The sequence below is a fragment of the Cyanistes caeruleus genome, chromosome 22 (assembly GCF_971803275.1).
Source record: "Cyanistes caeruleus chromosome 22, bCyaCae1.hap1.1, whole genome shotgun sequence".
NCBI classification, from domain to species: domain Eukaryota; kingdom Metazoa; phylum Chordata; class Aves; order Passeriformes; family Paridae; genus Cyanistes; species Cyanistes caeruleus.
Window position 1 is genome coordinate 7,042,346 of NC_141722.1, and position 20,426 is coordinate 7,062,771.

General features: G+C 55.7%; 1 protein-coding gene across 5 annotated transcripts in view; it reads right to left on the minus strand.

Annotated features, from left to right (window-relative positions):
- The window catches only part of SAMD11 (sterile alpha motif domain containing 11), an 87,150-nt gene that overhangs the window by 24,234 nt on the left and 42,490 nt on the right, over positions 1–20,426 (minus strand). For all 5 annotated transcript variants that reach the window (XM_086860184.1, XM_086860183.1, XM_086860185.1 and 2 more), the window contains 2 exons: positions 9,438–9,530; positions 3,067–3,231 (listed from right to left, as the gene is read on the minus strand). In XM_086860184.1, coding sequence (XP_086716310.1) covers positions 3,067–3,231; positions 9,438–9,530 — 258 coding nt within the window. The remainder of the gene's footprint in view (positions 1–3,066; positions 3,232–9,437; positions 9,531–20,426) is intronic.

Consider the following 20,426-nt stretch of genomic DNA (forward strand, 5'->3'; position numbering starts at 1 on the left):
TGTCCCCACTCCTGCCCTGTCCCCACAGCCCCAGGCGAGGGGACGAACCCTAAAACAAAAACTCTGAACTGCACGAGCACGCAACAGCCAAACACCATCAGATCACAGAAAAAGGCCAGAGAATTCGCCGAGCCAGGGAGACCGTGCAACCTTCCAATGTTTATAAATTAATTATCTGAAAAACCCAGGTCACTCCTGATTGCCACGGCGGCTGTAATTTAGAAGGCTGGCGTGCAGCCAGCTCCAGGAGCCGCATTGATCCTGAATGACCGCAACAACCCCCCGCACACACCCCCTCTCCTCTCCCCTCCCCTGCGCCCCTTCCCTGCTGCCCAGACCCCCCCGAGGATCTGTTATTTACAATCCTGCACTCTGACAGTTGGGAAATCAGATTGATTGACAGTGGGACGCTGGCGGATGGAGGTTCCAGGCACGGAGACAGACTGAATTCAGAATGTGGGATGAATGCCACTGGGAGAACGGGGGCGGACGAGGGGGGCTGAAAAGCAATTAAAAAAAAAAGATTTCTAAATTATTAACATTTTTTAAATTATTAATGTTATTGGTGCCTCCATGTGAGCCCGCAGATAAACTGCGCTTTGTACTGGCACTAATAATTTATATCCCAACCAGAGCCCTGTGGTGTGGAGACAATCCAAAAATACACCAAGTTTTGTCTTGTCAGTGTTCCCCGAGCGAGTCTGGCTGTGCAGGCTCCTGCTCCCCCCCGCCCACCCCAAAACCCCAGCGTGACCCCCCCAACAAACGCTGGTGAGACAATTTCATCATCACCATAAAAACACGTCAGGCTCTCAAGGTAATGAGCTGCTCTGCTCATTTTGGGGGAAAGGGGTGACACAGCTGTCCCCCAGCACACCCTGGGGGATGGACACGTCCCTGTGCCCTGCAGCCAGCGTCTGTCACAGCCCTGGTGACACCCCACGCTCTGTGCTGTGCTCCAGCTAGGGCTGAGCATTCAGCACCTTCCAGTGCCACCCCTGTGTCACACGGCGTCCCTTCTCTGTGTGTGTCCCCACATGTCCATGTGCCATCCCAGCCCTATGGCACATGCTGTCCCTCCTCTGTGTGTCCCCACATGTCCATGTGCCATCCCAGCCCTGTGTCACACGCTGTCCCTCCCCTGTGTGTGTCCCCACACATCCATGTGCCACCCCAGCCCTGTGGCTCACGGCTCTGCCCCTCAGCCAGGGGCTCTGCAGTGCCTGGCACAGCCCAGCCCCAGCCCTGCTCCCCACGGGCCGGGGCAGCTTTGTGCCGGGCCTTTGCTGATAAGCAAATCCTTCCTCCACAGCAATCGCCTTCCTGCCCCCAGAGAAGCCAATCAAATCAAACAGAGTGGAAAAGAAGACAGCCTCTTCATTAACCTAACAAGGAGCCCTGGGGATTCACACCGGAGACCAGAGATCCTCCTGCAGCTCTTGCGGATGCTCGGAGGCTGCCAGGGCTCCTCAGCCAGGCAGGGACGTGCCAGCCCGGCACAGCCCGGGCAGGGAGCAGCACGGGGACAGATCCTTGCCTGGCTCTGCCCTCTGGAACAGCATCACCTCTGCCATGTCCCTGGCTTCGCCTGACCCAGCTGAGTTATCTCCGTCCCTGGCGGGAAAAGGGACGTCAGACAGGGCACGGCTTTGCTTGGGGCCAGCTGGGCCAGTGCCAGCAGGGTCTGCTCACCAAGGGCAGGTGATGAGCAGGTACCTGCAGAGAGAGGGATGGAGGAATGCTCTACCTGCACATGGATGCTGTACCTGTGGAGGGATATTCTACCTGCACAGGAATGCTCCACCTGCACAGGAATGCTCTACCTGCACACGGATGCTCTACCTGCACACGGATGCTCTACCTGCTCAGGGATGCTCCACCTGCTCAGGGATGCTCCACCTGCTCAGGGATGCTCCACCTGCTCAGGGATGCTCCACCTGCTCAGGGATGCTCTACCTGCTCAGGGATGCTCCACCTGCACACGGATGCTCTACCTGCTCAGGGATGCTCCACCTGCACAGGGATGCTCCACCTGCACAGGGATGCTCCACCTGTGGGGAGGGATGCTCCACCTGCACAGGGATGTTCGTGATCCTGCAACCTCCTGGTGCCCCCTTTAGGCCCAGCCCAGGACGTGCCGGATCCAGCCAGCTCCCTCCAAAACCCCGGAATAACCTTCCAGCCCTCAGTCCGTGTGGCACTTGCCACATCCTGGGCCTGCAGGACCTCCAGACCCCGCTCCAGTCCCAGGAGAAGGCAGCAATATCATCTCACCGTTCCCATCCCAACACGCCAGGGCTGTCTGGCACTGCCAACATCTCACCCCCTTGGCTCCACACCAAACCCAAATCTTCTACTCCAGACATTCCAAATTTTCAGATGGACACAAACACTTGGAACAAGAGAAGGACCCCCCTCGTGCCCCCTGCACAACACAGCATGGCTGCTGCTGATCCATTCCAGCCAGGAAAAGCCCATCCCCTTGGATAGCTACAGAAGAAATCAGATTTACAGTCACCCAAGGGGAGATTCCTCCACAAAGATGGAGAAGGGCTCTGCAGGACCCCCTTCAGCATCACGCGTATCCAGGGCACAACAAACACCCAGCACTGCAGCCCCCCCACCCCTCTATGCACAGAGGGCTTGGGGCCATCCCCAGACCCAGCCCAGGGCTTGGGGACATCCCCCAGACCCAGCCCAGGGCTTGGGGACATCCCCCAGACCCAGCCCAGGGCTTGGGGACATCCCCCAGACCCAGCCCAGGGCTTGGGGACGTCCCCCAGACCCAGCCCAGGGCTCAGGAACATCCCCCAGCCCCATCCCAGAACATTCCAGGGCTCAGGAACATCCCCCAGCCCCATCCCAGAACAGTCCAGGGCTCAGGAACATCCCCCAGCCCCATCCCAGAACAGTCCAGGGCTCAGGAACATCCCCCAGCCCCATCCCAGAACATTCCAGGGCTCAGGAACATCCCCCAGCCCCATCCCAGAACAGTCCAGGGCTCGGGGCAGTTCCCCAGCTGACGGCCCGAGGCAGCAGAGCCGCTGTGCCCGTGGCCAGCCCTACCTCCGTGGCTGGGCACTGCCATGCTGTTGGCCAGCTGGTACAGGCGCTGCTGCTGCTGCTCCTCGAAGGCGCCGTGCTCGTTCAGGGCCGACATCATGCGCCTGTAGTGCTCCTCCGGGGTCATCTGCGCCACCGCCTCCTCCAGCACCGGCGTGTGCGAGTTTTCTGTGGAGCACACACATCTGCTCTTTTGGGCTTTTCCTCAGACAGGAATACAGTGGGGAGTCACATAAATGCAGGGACAGAGCAAAAAGAGAGAGGAAAGGGGGTAAAGGGATGTTAGCACCAATTCCCACAGCTCTCTGCTGTGCCCACTGGGTCTGATGCACCAAGCTGTCACATCAGCTGGCCTTCTCCTCCACCAAATGTGGTCAAGACCCCCTGCAACCTACTAAATCTCTAAATTTACATACAGGAAAAGTCCACAGCACCCAAGAAACCTCGCCAAGTTGTTTTTCCTTTCCTCCTAAAGCACCAAGCTCTGCATTGTAACAGCAAAAAATCACCAGCAAGCTCTGTTCCCTCAAAGGGGAGAGGGAGGATGGGAGAGTTCGCTGAATTCTCAGCCCTGCATCTCTGGAGGATGTGAGTTCTTTGTTGAGCTCACACCTGACCAGATGGGCACCTCTTTCCCACCCCCTCCTGAGCACTCAGAGGACACCAGGAAGAGAGAGGTGCTCGAGCACCCAAGGGACAGAGCTGACATCCAACTGCCCAGCCCCCCGAGGGACACCTCAGAGCAGGTTGTTTCCATCTGTATCCATGCCCGAGAGGCTGGAGCTCTTACCCTGAGGCCACCCAAAGCACCCCTCCCTGTCCAGGTTCCCGGAATGCCTGCAGCTCCCGGGAGCAAGGGGCTCCGGGGGCAGGAGGGATCCCAGGCTGGCAGTCAGGCAGGGAAAACCACAGGGGTTTGGTGTTTACTGTAAGCACAGCTCTCAGTAATTACTGCTCTCTGCCTTGGCTGCTCCAACACTGTTTTATCTCGGATCTTTCCCACAGGCAAAGCCTTTTCATTACTCAGAGAGGAACTCCCAGGCACAGCCCGGGCAGGCAGAGGGGAAGGGGGCGGCAGGACCGGCAGCCACAGGACCACCAGCGCTCAGGGAGGGGACACACACCTCCCGGGTGTGCCCCAGGCTCCTGCTGCTCCTGCAGCCTCCTCCTGAGCCCCTCGGGGAGCAGGGCAGGTGCTGCATGGCCCCAAAGCCACGGGGGTGGCACCTGTCACCCGCACTGGGCGCTGCTGGGAGCGGCTGTGGCTCTGTGCCACAGTGAGAGCAGGGCTCTCACAGGTAAAGGTGAGCGTGGGGCAGCCAGGAACGGCCCCAGACACAGAGGGCTGGGAAATGAGGCAGCCCAGGGACTGCTGCTGCCTTTGTCTGACACCAAACCATGGCACAGCCCAGCCCACGGGGGCTTTGGGGGATGCAACTTTCACAGGTTGTAGTGAAGCCACCCCCTCCCCAAAATACAGGAGGGAAACACCATCATCACCACCCTCATCATCTCATCCTCCTCCTCCTCATGATCATCCTCCTCTCATCATCATCCTCTCATCATCCCAATAATAAACAAATATAACAAGAATATATTATAAAAATAAATAACAATGAATAATGCATAATGATAATAATAATGATAATGATAATAATAACGAAGATTATGGTAATAACAACAATAATAACAATGATAATAATAACAGTAGTAATAATAAAGTCTTAGCTGCACAATATTTCAACACCAAAGGGCTGCATCCCTGGCTCCCAAGAGCAGAAGGGAAATGATTCCAGCTCAGCTCAGCCCTCCAGCACAGCGAGGGCTCTCCCTCAGCACTGCACTCAGGCTGTCCCTGCAGCCTCAGCTCGTGCCCCAGTGACACACATCTGCACCCTGCTGCCTCCCTGGCCACATCCCAGGCCCAGAGGCTGCTCCCAGCCTTGCTGGGATCAGGAGCTGGGTCCCCACGCTGCCCTGGGCCCCCCAACCCCCAAAATCCAGACCCCAAAGGCAGGGGCTGCTCCCTCCATCCCACCCCAGACCTGCAGGACAGCCATGGAAGCAGCAGGGGAGGGAGGAGAGAGCAGAATTCCCTTCCAGGTCTCCTTCCCCCCAGGGAAGATTCCCTCCTCCTCCTCCGCTCCTGCCACCTCCCCCAGGGATGCAGGAGCTCACGGTTTCAGTTCCCTCCTGATGCTCTTACCCAAAGGTCTAAGGAGCAAAGCCACAGACCTGATTTAGAAAAACACCCATTTCCCCCCACCCCCCCCCAGCTGTGTCATTAGAGCAAAAAAGGGAGGGGGGAGGGGATTTAATAACACTTAATTACCATAAACTCTATCGGATCAGCCGCAGAGCAGATTTCAGGTGCAGGGAGGGGAGGGAGAATGGGGGTGGCGAGGGGAGGCTAAGAGGAAGGAGGAATCCAGGGAAAGGCTGGATTTCCATGCTTAAAACTTGGAAGATTTCACATGACTCAGCCAGCAGTAATTCCAGCTTTGCTGGAGCTTTGCTGTCTGCTTTTGTCATTACCAGGGGTAATGCGGGAGACTGATCTCGCCAAATCTCCTGCAGCCGCCAGGTGTGAAATGGACTCTGGCACAGCCCTGGGGAGGCAGAGCCAAGCCAGGCATCTGCTGGGCCCTCTGCAGACCCAGCACATCCCCCTGAGCAGCCCAGCCCAGCTCTGCCAGGTCCTGCTGGCACAGCCCTGGGAGCTCTTGGGCACTCAGCTCCTGCACAGCCCCAGGGATATTTCAGTGCTGCACGGCCTCCCCACCACATTTTCTCAGGCTCACCCTCCCCAGGCAATCCCAGACTAGACAGGAGCATCCAGCCCATCCATCCTCCCCTCCTGTCCTACAACAAACCCACAACAGGAACCCAAAGTTCCCTTCATCCAAGCCCAAGCTGAGCTCAAGGACCTGCAACAAGCCCACCTCACCCCAGAGCCCAGACATGGGCAGGGCTTTAGGGGTTTTCCTTGCCCGTGCCCACTGCCCCCACTCAGCAGCCTGGCTTTGGGGTCAGTAATGCCAACAGGGCCAAAACCTGCTCTCTTCCCTTGGCCTAACTGCACAGCTGCCACAGCCCCCAGCACACGGAGGTGCCCCCCAAAGGAGAGGGACAAACAGACAGAGGCTGGATCTGAACTGCCCAGCTGCAGCTCAGCTCCAGTCCTGCGCTCCTCCACTAACCAGAGATTTTGGTTTGGTTTAAATGGTGCACAGGAGCCCAGAAAGGAGGATGGCAGCAGGAGCAGCCTGTGAGCTCATCCCCACGCCAGGGGGTGAGCCCAGCACTGTTCCCTACGTGTGTTTTCCAGCACTCCATCCAGCCTGCTTTCCAACCTCCCCGAGGCTCCTACCAGACAGATTCTTCAGCTGCTCAAACGGGAACTGAAACGCTCTTCCCGATTTTCCCATCCTTCAGCCGCATTCCACATCTCCAGGCAGTGGGGAAGGAGCTCCCCAGCCACGCAGGAGCCAGGTTTTCCCTGGGGAATCATCTCCCCCGTGCCCTGCCAGCGCAGAGCTCCGAGACGCTCCCATCTCCCCAGGAACGTTCTGCTCCGTTTGACAGCGGCGGCGCGGCCCCGCTTCCTCGAGACAGGGCTCCTGAGCTCCAGAGCGAGCTCTGGGGAGGGGGCAGGGAGGGGAAGGAGGCTGCTTCCCTCTGGAAAGGTTTCCAGCCCTCTGGAAAGGTTTCCAGCCCTCTGGAAGGCTTTCCAGCCCCTACAGGTGTTTTTTCGTTCAGCCAGGGAGCGGCAGTGATTTCCTTGGCTGCCTCTGCTCCCCTCACCCCGTTAGTGTGAGAGGAGCCACAGGGTCACTGCTCCTCTTCCAAAGGCTCCTCTTCCAAAGGCTCTCCCAGAGCCAGACCAGATGTGCCCAAGCCAGAGCTGCTCCCAGGGCCACTGTGGGATGGAGAGGGGCAGATCCTGCCTGGGATCTCTGGGATGCAGAGGGGCAGATCCTGCCTGGGATCTCTGGGATGCAGAGGGGCAGATCCTGCCTGGAGCCTGTCACCAGCCCAGGGATGCAGGAGGTGCAGGAGCAGCACCTACTCGAGGCACGGGACCACCAGGCTGCAGGGGAAGGGTCCCAGGAGATGCTGCAGCCCTGGCTCCTCCAGCAGGACACTGGGGCTGATGGGATCCCAAATTCCAGCCAGTCCTTGCTTCCCTTCCCACTCCCAAACCCCAAAGTGCACTCTGGAGCAGCAGTTCCCAAATCCCAGGTCAGTACCCACCAGGGCCCATCCCATTTGGGAATGGTTTGCCACACAAGGTGGATCCTTCTGGGATTGTTGTGTTGGCATTACAATCCTTCAGGGATTGTGTTTTCCCCATGGCATCCATGGCACAGGGATGCTGCTGGAATCACAGCAGGATGGGAGCACTCAGCTCTGTCACTGCTGGGGGCTACAGCACAAACCTTGGGGGTAGCCCCTCTGTCACCCCCTTTTCACCAGAAAACAGCCCCAAAGCACAGAAACCTCAGCCCCTCACTATTGCAGTGGAATTCCAGCATCAGCACAGCCTGGGATAAAACTCCTGCACGGCTCTGGAGGGAACAGGGGCTCCCCAAGGATTTAATGAAAAACAGTGGGACATCAGCAAAAGCCCCAGCTCTGAATTTCCATTCTGTCTCACCTCAAAGTGGGAGTAGAAAACAAAGCTTTGCTTTATTCAGGGCTTCCTGGGAACCCTTCTGTTAAAAAGTTGAGGGAATCCCTGAAACTGCAGGAGCCAAGGAGCAGCATTCAGATGCTGAGTGCAAAGCCAAGGGCTCCTTACCCTGCCCTCAGCCCACAAAAAAGGTGGGAGGGCCAAAGGAAAGGAACAGAATGAGATCACTTGACCCCAATGCTCCCATGCCAAAAGCATCCACCTGTGCCAGCTCAGGATGAACCCAAAGGCAATCCCCTGCTTTCACCTGGTTAAAGCTCAGCCCATTCCCAGCCAGGCTAGGTTCTGCTCCCTGGATTCCCAAGCACAAACTTGGAATTACAAGGGGCACAACCTCAGCAGGGACAACAAAATACAAATATAAAAAATATACAAAATATAAAATGTGCCCCAAGAGCCTCAAGTCCAATGGAACAAATCTGGTTTTGAACCTGTGGAAGCATCACCTGGAGCTCACCTGCACAGCCAGAAACATGGCAGGGGTAACAGGAATAGAGCAGATGGAAAAAAAATCAAGGAAAACATAAAGAGGAGCAGTTTAAAGGGTTCCCAGTAAAATCTGAGACATTTCTGCTGTTATGAAAGAGTTAACAGGCAGGAGAGGGTTACATAAAAGAGAGGATTTAGTATTTTCTATGAAGTGACACCAACATTCAGAGAATTCTCCTTCAGATCATCATTTGGGCACAAGGAGGGAAGAAACAGGAGCATTCTGTGAAACCAGGATGCAGGACAGGTCCCCACAATGGATCTTTATAAAGCAGAATATAAAGTATGTGGTTTAAGAAGGCTCCAGGACAAACTGCTGCAGGAAGTGCCCTTTGAGATTCCCTGGATGGGTGACTGGGAATCCAGCCCTGGAAGAGTCTCAGCTGGACTCCAAACCCATGGAGCAGGATCCAGCCTCACTCAGCTGCTCTGCTTTGGGTTTTCAGTGGCCAGAGAGCACAGGTTTAGGCACAGGGATGGAGGTGGGTATCACTGACAGCTAATTAGTCTGATATTAACAACAAAGCCTTTAAGTAAACGGCCTGCAAAACCTCATTTACTCAACCTGGAGACAAACTCATTAACTGCAGGCTCCATTACCCATCCCACTTTGCCAGTCGTAAAGAAAGTTTAAAAATCGTGTTTATAGGAAAGAACTGGAAGGCAAATCAAGAGATTAAAAAAAAAAACCAAAAAAACACCAAAAAAACCCCCAACAAACCAAACCCTAAATAGAGAAACCTTCTGCAGATTCCATCTCTATAGGAACGGTGCCATAAATGCATAAGAGAAAACTCAGCAGCCTCATTCTCCCTGACAGGCTCCTTTCTTCCCTTTAAAGGAGCAGATGCCAGCACGATAAGCCCGTGTGTACCTTTCACATTAAACATGTAATCAAGACATTCTGCTTGAAAAAGTAGGAACACCCCGAAAATCCACCTCGAAGGCTGCAGCCTGCTTTCTTTTAATCATCAAGCAATTACTGTAATTAAGAGGCAATCCCTCTCTCGCCCTGTGAGGCTCCCTCCGAGGAGATAAAGGAAAAACAGAGCCCTGGTCGCCTCCTCCTGCACCCCCAGTGCCAGACACAGCTCCCACCCCACAGCCCTCCCTCCTTAATTTCAATTAAGTTCCACTCACGGGAAAGGAGAAGAAAGGGGAAGGGGATGGGGGAGGGAGAAGCAGCACTTACCCTTTGGGGACTCACTTCGGGCTTTCTTGCTCTCTAAAGGACACTCACTGCTGCTGTTGGGAGAACATACTCTTCTCTTGCCTAAAATTTCATCTGGGAGAGAGATGAGAAAGCTGAGTGTCAGAGAAAGCTGCACTTTCCTCTTTGCAGGGGCGACCAGAGAGACTTTTGGTATTTTGCTGCTCTCTCTCACACGCACACACACACACACACACTGATATTACAAGCAGAGAAAGAAAAAAATGAAAGTAAGAAAAATCATCATCTTGAGAGCCTTGATCTGCTTTCCTAATCACGCAGCCCAAAAGCACATAATGACTATTCATACACTGATCAATGCAACGTTTTCCAGCCATAAATTCTGAATCCAGTTGATTTCCTTACTGAGTTTCATCATTTGCTCTGGTGCCTTTTGTCCCCCCGGTGTTTCCACTCCTTTCATGCCCTGATGCAAAGCAACTGGGGGAGAGGAAGGGTTGGAAAAAAACAACACAGGAAAAAAAAAAAAAAAAAAAAAAAAAAAGCACAACAGATCTCTGAATCTTCCTACCACAGTATCTCTGTCTCTCTCTCTCTCTGTCTCTCTCTCTCAGTCTCTCCCCCTCCCTTCCCCCTCCTCCTTCAAAACCTCAAGGTCCTCAGCAATCTTCCCCCTCTGGATTGCACGGAAACACTCAAGCCTTTTGCATTACTGCAGCCCTCCGAACCAGCACCAAATCTCTAATACACAATTACAGCGTCCCCGAGCAGATTTCGAATCAATATCCTCCCCTAATAACGCTGGGGAAACTGAAAGCATGATGGTGCATATGGGCAGGAAGGAAGAGCCTGTTTGTCACTGCAAGCATCAAATTCTCATCTATCAAGGGCTTGTTAAAGATGCAGCATCTTAAAAGAAGGGAAAAAAAATTAAAAAAAAACCACCTCACAAACAGGCAGCACATTTGAGTGAGAATGGATTGGATCTGCCTGTGAGCCCAAACACTGCTGCAATCTGCCCGGAACGTGGGGGTTAAGGAAGGTTACAAAGCCCCTCGGTCCTATTTATAACAACAACAACATTATCGCTGTTCCAGGGGACATTTCCAGCCAAGCAACTGTCCCCTGTGCTCAGGATCACTCCCTGTCACTTGGAATGCAGCTGAGCAGCCCAGGTTGCTGCCGTGGCAGGGATTTATCAGGGGATCAGAGCGCCGGGCTGAGCAGAGCAGCCCCAGCAGGTGCCTCTGCCCGAGGAGCTCTGCCAAGCTCCAAGTGGCATTTCAAGGCTTTAAAGAGCACAGGCTGCCTCCAAAGTCAGCTTGTCACGACCCTGTCACCAAATCCCTCAACAAAACTGGCACTGGGGGACGATGCAGAGGCTTGTGACCGTGCAGAAGCCAAAGCCAAGGCACTGGAACACAGGGAATTGGGCAGAGCCAGGGAAGGACAGCAGCACTGGAGCTCTCTCAGCACTTCACATCCCAGCTCCTGGGTCAGCCGGCCCACACAGTCGGAATTGTCTCACTCCTCCTGCCTCAGTTTCCCCCTTACGTAACTCCTGCACAGGCACCCCCAGCTGCCCAAGCTCGGAGGTACCTGGCCAGGGAGCACAGCCAGAGCCCCCGGCTCCCTCCCTCTGGAATGCTCCCTCCTTCACGCTGCTTTTCCTGGAAGCGTTACCCTGATCCCGCAAGCCCTCAGTGCTGGAGGCCAAGATCATATATCCTGCTCCTCCTCGGGACTGTTCTCAGCCAGGATTTGTGGCTTTGGAACAACTCGAGTCCCACCGCTCCGCTCGCCCCTCCCAGCCCGGGCAGGAGGCAGAGGAGTCTCCATGGAAAAGAGCTGGTGACAGAAGCACGGGCTCCGTGTGACAGCAGTTGGAATGTGAGCAGTGAAGATTCCTTGGTTTCACAGCTCTGCCAAGGCACCTCGTTCCCCCCATCCCTGCTTCCCTCCCGCTGTTCCTCTCCCACCCCCGGGCCCATCTGCCGGCAGACACTCGCTCCGGGCCCTGCTATTCCCAGCTCTTCCCAGCCATTCCCAGCTCTTCCCCAGCCATTCCCACACACGTCAGCAGCCCCATCTCCCTCCCAGCCGGCTGCAGCGGGGCAGGGCGAGGCCAGCACCACGCAGGAACTCCGAACTGACACCATCTCCCTCCGACCTGTGCCCCAGCAGCCCCCGAAGGCCACAGGGGAGCAGCCAGGTGTGACACCTGACACACAGGGGTCCTGCAGTCCACATTCCCTCCCACGTTTGGAGAGACCCCACATTTATCCCCAGGGGACCCTCCTGGGGTTCACCTCCAACCCCACGTGCCGAGGCTGGATTTGGGCTGCCCCTGGCAGCTTCTCTGTGCCATCTCAGAATGAAACATTCCCTCTTTTTACTCAGTTCTCCAGTTAAGGCAAAGCCGCCTCTGGCCCCAGAAGTGTGGGGAATAACTCAACAAGAGAGACAGTGAATAAAGAACAGCATAAAGATCATCACAACCAAGCCCAAAGGTACGGAGCCAGGAGCAGAATTCAGGACTGAAATCCAATTTTCTGAGTCCCACCTCAGTGTTTTAAAAAGTCAAACCCCATCTTTGCTTCCTGAGCTGCAAAGCAGAGACCTGGCAGGTCCCACTTGCTTTAATTACTCAATTAACTCCCAGGGAACAACCTCACAGCGAGGCGTTGGTGCTCCTGCACCCATCCTCTCCTCCTCACCAGCTCAGCCCTGTGCACAGCTGTCACCCCACCTCCACCTGCCCAGCCCTTCCACGGGCCCCTGCACCCCCAGTCCAGCCCTGCATCTCCAGCTGGCACCCACCCAGAGCCCTGGCACAAAGAGCCCGGGCACCGAGGTGGGAGCGGCCACCGGCCATCTCCCCCCGACTTTGCAGCAGCAGCAGCAGCAAAACCGAATCTGTTTTGCAAATGAGCTGGCAGAGCAGCTCCTGGATGTCTCACCACCCTCCCAGAGACAGGCTGTGCATTTAGTGCCTTGCTGCTCATCGACCACGAAGCCCCAAGACATATTTTGCTCAGCCCCTGCACCTGCAGCAGGCAACATCCACCTGAAAGGATGGGGAGAGATGGCTGGGGTTTTGTTCCCCAAATCCCTGCTTTTGTCTCCTCTCCCCTGCCTTCTCACAAAGCGCTGCAGCTGAAAGGAAGCCAAATCGGGGCAGGTTTTAATATTACAGCTGAAAATGAAAGACATTATCAGCAGAACTGTGGAGTTATGAAGCCAGGCCAGGCAGTAACACCGGGAAGGGGGGCTGGGGGAAGCCCCAGGAGAACTGAGCACCCACTGCCACAGAGCAGCACAGCCCTGAGCCCAGAATCCCTGAGCCCAAACCCCTGAGCCCAGAACCCCTGAGCCCAGAACCCCTGAGCCCAGAATCCCTGAGAACAGAACCCCTGAGCCCAAACCCCTGAGCCCATAACACCTGAGCCCAGACCCCTGAGAACAGAACCCCTGAGCCCAGATCCCCTGAGCCCAGAACCCCTGAGCCCAGAATCCCTGAGCCCAAACCCCTGAGCCCAGAACCCCTGAGCCCAGAATCCCTGAGAACAGAACCCCTGAGCCCAGAATCCCTGAGAACAGAACCCCTGAGCCCAGAATCCCTGAGCCCAAACCCCTGAGCCCAGAACCCCTGAGCACAGAACCCCTGAGCCCAGAATCCCTGAGCCCATAACACCTGAGCCCAGACCCCTGAGAACAGAACCCCTGAGCCCAGAACCCCTGAACCCAGATCCCTGAGCCCAGATCCCTGAGCCCAGATCCCTGAGCCCAGAACCCCTGAGCCCAGAACCCCTGAGCCCAGATCCCTGAGCCCAGATCCCTGAGCCCAGAACCCCTGAGCCCAGATCCCTGAGCCCAGATCCCTGAGCCCAGAACCCCTGAGCCCAGATCCCTGAGCCCAGAACCCCTGAGCCCAGATCCCTGAGCCAGGCCTCCCACACAGGTCCCCAGATCCCACATCACGTCCCAGGCTCCCGCTGGCCTGGCAAGGCAGCACAAGGAGGGACCCGGAGGGAGGATTTGGAGACAAAGTCGAACATTTCCCCCAAAGCTGCAGAAACCAGAGTGGACTTTTGTTCTCCCCTCTTTCATGGGAGGTCCAGCACTCACCTGCTGCACTCCTGCAGCGGGGCATGGAGACAGGGCTGGGCAGCAGCTGGAGCAGGACAGCACCTGTGTCCCTGCTCAGGGCTCACCCCGGGCTCTGCAGCAGCAGGAGAAAGGAGGTGGGCACGGCCCCATGAAGCAGCTGGTGTGGCAGGCAGCCTGGGGGGTTATTTTGTCTCCTGCCCTGCTCTAATCCTCAGCCTCCCCGCACTCAGCAGAGCTGCCTGGCTTAAGAGTCATCCTCACCAACACATCTAAGAACCCCAAGCCTCCTGATCAGCTTTCAGGAGAGGACTTGGGAGCCTAAGTCTGGGGAGATTAGAAAACCTATCCCTAGGCTTCCCCAAAGACAGAGGGGCTTTATCCCACTCTTGACAGGGAATCTGCACCAAGGACACTGCTGGGGAGAGCTGAGCACAGGGGTCACCTGGAGGAGGGAAATCAGTGAGGTGCTCACAAGGTTTTTGCTGAAGGGGCTGCAAAGGGTCCCAGTTTTGGCTGAGGGACGGCACCAAATTGCTCTGCACTGTGCTCCTGCTCCAGCACAATGGGAAGAGAGCAGACCTATCTCACGCTCCCCATCCACAGCACTGGGGCTTCTCTGAAAGCTTCTTGGACCATGAAGTCCTGAGTAAACAGAGAACGGAGCCAACTTTCCCGGGAAACCACCCAGGCTGGGCCAGCCAACATCCAACCAGACCAGAGCCCCTCTTCCACCTCCTTCCCCATTATTTTAAGAGAGGGAAAAACATCCTCCCTTGCTCTTAACTCCAGCTCTGAAGATGACAATCCCCACTGGCCAGTCTGAGACGTCTTGGCAGCATCTTCCCCTTTTCCTTTGGCACGGAGAGGCTCCCACCGGCGGAGCTGCTCCGCTCAGCCCAGCCCGGCTGCTCCTCCTGTCCCCGTGTGCAACACAACAGCTTTGGGGACACCCTGGGGACTCCCTTTCCCAGCCACGGGCCTTTGTGAGGAGCTGCCCCAGCTTGCTGGGGCTCAGCAGGCCCAGAGCTGCTCCCAACAAAAGCTGGGAGAGGGGGATCCGGCCGCACATCCATCGGCACCGGCCCTCGCCAGCAGGAATCCATGGAACAAAGGCAGGGGGAAGCACAAGGTCATGGGAATAACGGGCCATAATTTAACTGAGGGCAACAAGAATGGGGGGAAAAAAATATTGGGGAAGCTGGGGGCAGGGAAGCAGTCAGCTTCTGGGATTTAGGATCCTGGAACAATACCAGAGCAGGGCAGCTCCTGGGGCAGCAAGGAAGGAGGGGAGAGGGAACATTGCTGGGTCTCTGCACAGGGAACGCCAAACCTGCTGCAAAATAAAGGCAGCAATCCCCTGCCAGCAGGTCAGTGAATGGTGCTGGGACATGGCAGGAGCAGCTCCAGCCTCAGTTACTGGCCCAGGTTATCTCCTCATGTCCCCACACCTCCACCTGCCTGGGGCTGTCATTTGGGCTCAGACTGGGAGCACTCTGTGCAGGAGCAGCCTGGCAGCACGGGCACAGGGCACAGGGCAAGCTGGCACTGCTGCCTCAGGACTGTTCCCAGCACAGCCCAGGCTGCCTGTGAACCCTCCCCCAGCATCACCCTTCCAGCTCCCTGCAACAAGAGACTCCTGGAAACAGAAAGAAAAGCAGGAAACACAGGAGAGGGAGGGATGGGACACGGGAACGGGATCTTTGCAAAACGAGGACGACACACCATTGAATAACCCAAGAGGTTTCTCCTTCTTGCTCGCTTTTGGAGGACTTTGGCTCAGCCTGGCTGTGCAGTCACTGCTCTCAGCAGCAGAGGAGGGCTCCAAGGACAGCCAGAGCCCATCAGCACTCTGGTCTCAGTGCATCTCACAGGGGCACCCCAAAGGCTGGCCCAAAACTCCCCAAAGGCCAGTTAAGCACAGCTCCCAGGAAAGAGGGGGCTGAGCAGGATTCCCAGGGGATAACACACCAACCAGCCTTTCCTGGGCACGGGAAGCAGCCTGGATCCCCTTCCTCAGCTCCATAGGACCATCTGCCTCTCCTCCCACCATCCACAGGATCCTGCTACTTGCCACCTCCTCACACTCCATCTCCTCAGCTAGTAGCACCTGAAGGGAATGTCCAGTATTTCAGATCCCAAGGAGTGAAACAGAGGTGATGCTGGAGCCACCCTGCTGTCCGTCTGGAACCAGGCTGTTTATTAGGAAAGGTGCTCCAACATCCCCCTGGCTCCCAGGTTCTTACAAAATTCATTTTTACAGCATGCTCAAAGCCACGGAAAGGTGGTAAATATTCATAGTATGAAAAACGCTCATGGAAAGGATATACTGCACTTAAGAGAGAGATCTGAATTAATTTTATATGCTGCAGAGAGGCTTTTTAGCAATCACAAACTTGTGAATCTCAACTTTCTTTCGGAAAAGATTTAAAGAACGCAGCTGGGAGAGTGGGCTGGAAGTCCAGGCCTTTTGGAGGCTCATTTTCCTGTCTGGAAAGGAGCAGGTTCCAGTGGGTAACTCAGAAGGAGGAAGTTTGATAAACCAGAGACCTAGGCACAGATAGGTTATGAATTCCCCATCCCTGGCAGGGTCCAAGGCCAGGCTGGAGGGGGCTTGGAGCACTCTGGGACAGTGGATGGTGTCCCCCATGGCAGGGGTGGCACTGGAGGGGATTTCAGTTCCCATCAGTCTGCGATTCTGTGACCACAAACCTCTTGGGAAAAGCTTGTTTGGCCACAGTTTCTCCATCGGCACTAACAAGCTGTGAGAACTGGCAGCACTGCCCTGCCACAGAGATCCCCTGAGCCCTGGCAACGTCACCTGTCACACAGGGAGGCAGGGACAGCATCCCCGTGCCCTGCAGCCTCCCGGCTGCTCAGGAGCCTGGGGTGGCCTCCAGGACCCAGCACCGCTGCTCCACCTCCCTGGCTGCTCCTTCCAAAGCGTTTCCTCAGCACAGGGAAGGCAAGGACAGTGATTTCCAGCAGAGCTGCTGGTGGTGCTGGACCCCCTTAGCACCATTTAAATGTCCAATTGCACTCATTCAGCCCCTGAAAAAAACGCTGCTCCTCCAGCCCGTGACAGCTTTGACAGCCAGACTCCTTAATTCCTTTTTCTTATTCCCTTAATCTGTCATCTTTATCAGGCTGGGGAAGTGCCAGGCAGCAAGCAGGAGCCCCGGCCCCGATCAATCTCCACATTACAGCTGACAGAATGGTGCTAATAACTTATTGATCTCATGTTTGCCAAGCCCCAGTGGGGCTGAAAGGCTCCCATTGATTGGCTTGAGGGAAGGAGCCTCTCAGCTGAGAGCAGAGCGGAAAACCTTCAAATTGTCTTCTTCCACAGGAGCTGGGAGAGGGAGGGAGCTGGGGAAGGAAGGGCAGGGACCAGGACAAGGAACTGAAGAGGAGGAGGAATGGAAAGGAAGAAGGATGTGTGTTTGTGTGTGTGTGAGAGAGAGGGAGACGGGGGTTAAGGAAGTGTTGGGAAAAGGTTTGAGAAGAATGAAATGCAAGGAGGAGGGGAAAGAGCAGGGAAGGGGAAAGAAGCAAAGGGAAGAAACTGAATTGGGAACAAAAAGATTGTGTGGAGCTGAAAAATGAATGAAATAGGCAGCTGAAGCTCTTCTCGCTCACAGCAAATCATTAATAAAATCCTTCCCATTAACTCTTCCCAAGCCTGCTCGTGTCTGGCACAAAGCTCAGCCCCTGTGCAGTGGGAGCCCACGAGCTCTGCCTGGGGACAGGGCAGCAGCAGGACACCCCGCAGCCCCCACGGTGACAGATCCACCGTTCAGCCCTGAAAAATCCCCACCCTGCTCCTGGATCTGCTCTGAAGAGGCCAAGAACCACCAAGAGTGACCAGAGAGGCTGAGCAGAGGGAAGGGAGCTGGGTCTGTACTGAGCCCCTGCCATGTGCAGGGACAGCAGCTGGGAAAACAAACCAGCAACAAACCAGAGGAACAGTTCAGTCCTCATTCCCACTGAGCCCCAGGGCAGGGCTGGGCTGGCAGGAATTCAAACCAAGGCAGTGCCAGGGTCACTCACAGCCTGCCCCGGGGCCACTCACATCCTGCCCCGGGGCTCTCAATGCCCAGGGCTCTTTTCCTGGTGCATTTCTCTCAAGTTTATCCATCTCAAAGCCTGGGGCAACATTTCCATGTGACTCCTCCAACACAGACAGGTCCCTGCACTCCTTTCCCTTCAGCAGGACTCGTCCCCCATGTACCTGTGGCACACTGGGCACCCCTGGGTGCCTGGCAGAGCAGGGGGCAGAGCAGCAGCTCCCAGGGACAGGGGACAGAGCTGTCCCTGAGCAGCAGGGCCAGGAGGCTGTGCAGGACTCACCCACAGCATCCCAGCCTGGTGCCAGGGTCAGGGCAGGAACACTCTGCCAGCTGTGCCCAGGTGCCACCCAGCAGCCAGGGTGGGTGCCACATTCCTGGATGTCTCTAGAGAACACCAGGGACGTGTCACAGCACCAGGGATCTGCTTCCAGCTCTTCCCCAGCTGCCTGGAAAGGCACCTGGCACAGGAGGCGGAGGCAGGGGGCGGGGAGAGGTTATTTCTGGAAGCAGGATAATCTTGCTCTTCCCAGAGCTGCAGGGAAAGGGAGCAGGAGTCTGTGTTTACTGGAGTTTCAGAGCTGCTGTGTGAGTTTGGTGGATCCAGCCCTGGGGAGGGAGGGATTCCTTGTCCCCACCAGGCACAGCCTCCCTCAAAGTGAGGGAGACAGCCCTTGAAACCCCACAGCCTCCCCTTGAAACCCCACAGCCTCCCCTTGAAACCCCACAGCCTCCCCAAAGGGCTTTGCAGAGCCATCCTCCACCATCCTACACGAGCCCTCCTGCAAGGAGCAGGTCCAAACCCCTGCCCAGGTTGGCCTCGTTGATCTCAGAGGTCTTTTCCAGTCTTAACTGAACTCCAACAAAAGGGTCCTGAACTGCCACAGCTCCTTCTCCTCCAGCAGTGGCAAAACCAAGAATAAAACCTGAAGAAAGTGCAAAATCCCCTGCACCGACCTGTGCTGGCACAGCCAGAGCAAACACTTCCATGTTGCCTTTTCCCACTTTCCCCTCGCTTCCCAAGACCTCTGTTTGGATTACAAATGGCTGTTGCTTACCTCCCACTCCTGCAAGGCTTCAGGAGATGTAAAAATAAACTTAAAGAGAGCACAGAGAGGGGACAGTGCTCAGCTCCAAGCCCAGAGGATGCAGAGCAGTGACAGAGCCCCGACCCTCATGTTGCCAAGGTAAACAATTGTCCTTCACAGGAAAACACGTCAACAACAGGGCCTGGGCTTCCAGCTCCTGGATGCCCATTTGGTGCTGATTTTCTGCTCAATTTAAGGCAGCAGTCCAATAAAGGCTGCTGCTTTTTTTCCCTGTTGTTTGGCTTAGTTAAATGAAAGCATGTCTGCAGCCCAGCTCATTATCCTGCGCCCCGAGAGCGGCCGTGCGCTGGGATCCTGTCTCCAACCATTAGCAGCAAAATCCCTGATCCCAATTCTGTTCCATGCCCAATGTGAACTCCTCCTTAGCATATGAAAGCTCTGGGTCTCTGTGCAAAGCCAAACGAGGTCACTGCAAGGCCTCGGTGGCCGTGGCAGGGACACAGAATGTGGGGTTAGGCCCACAGCTCTGTGCAGTCAGCTGTGGATCCACGCCGCAGTTAAAGCACTGTTTTTCACTATTTTTGTGAATAAAAACCCCAAATCTTCCATTTGAAACTCTTTACAGTCCAAAATTCCTCCTTTTCCCTTGTTTAGTCAACAGGGCACCTTGTGGAAAGGTGAGACAAGAGGTTGAATACAGAACAAATCATCTCACAGAGAGGAATCTCGGCTCCGTGACGTTTTTGAGACACATGGGTGAACTCTGCTCTTCAGGGCTGCAAAAGCACCAGGAATAAACAGCTTCTGAGGGAGCAGGGCTCCTGAAGTGGGGACACGGGTGTCACAATGTCCCCAGCACGTGGGATTCCCACAGGAATCACTGCAGGTGAAGATGTGGCTGCAGAAGACACCGAGGACATCCCTGCTCCCACGGGACCAGGCTCTCAGGGTTTGTCATGCCCATCACATTGACCAAAACCCCCTGGAAAAGCCTCTCTGGGAGCTCTGCCCCACAGGAAAGCTGCCCTGCTGCTGCTTCCCACACCACAGCCACGGGAGCCGCAGTCCCAAAGATTTTCTGCAGAACCACAGAGAATTTCTCCCTGTTTGGGGCAGGACCTGAGGCTCTGTCTCTACTCTGTGCCCTCTCAGACCATCTCCAGGCACCAAACCAACTCCCTGAGGCACAAGGGGCAGAAGGAAGAGAGGGAAGAGCTACCCACCTTCCTCTAGCATGAGGGAGCCTGAATCCTCCACTTCTATCCATGCAAATAGTCCTACTGCAACTGGAAACCCATGAAATCTGGCACTGCAGAACAGAGGGTGTTTGAGGAGAGAAAGAGGAGAAATTAACAGGATTTTTCTTGCAGGAGAGGAATGAATTAAAGCCTTGGGACCAGGACTCTGGTGCAAAATGCTGGTTCAGGCCCTAAAGCAGCGTGCAAAGCACACAAACATGGGGAGGAGGCACTTTCTGAGACTCTGTGAGGCTGTTCTCAAGGAAGCACAGACCCCATTCCATGCACTTTTCCTCTCTTCCTTCCCTTCCATCCCCAGCTGCAGTTTAATTAGCACCAAGGAGAGCATCTGAGCTCTCCCCACTGCAGAGCCACCACGGGAGGAGGGGACAGCAGGGAATCCTGCAGGGTCAGCCGAGGAGACACCAGCCACGGTTTGTAGGGAAACTGCTCTGGGGGCTTTGGGAACCACCAGCTTTGGTGGTTCCCAAAAAAAGGAAAGGAAAGGTGGAAAAGCAGCTTTGCTTTTCCAGGTGGTTCTCCCTGCTC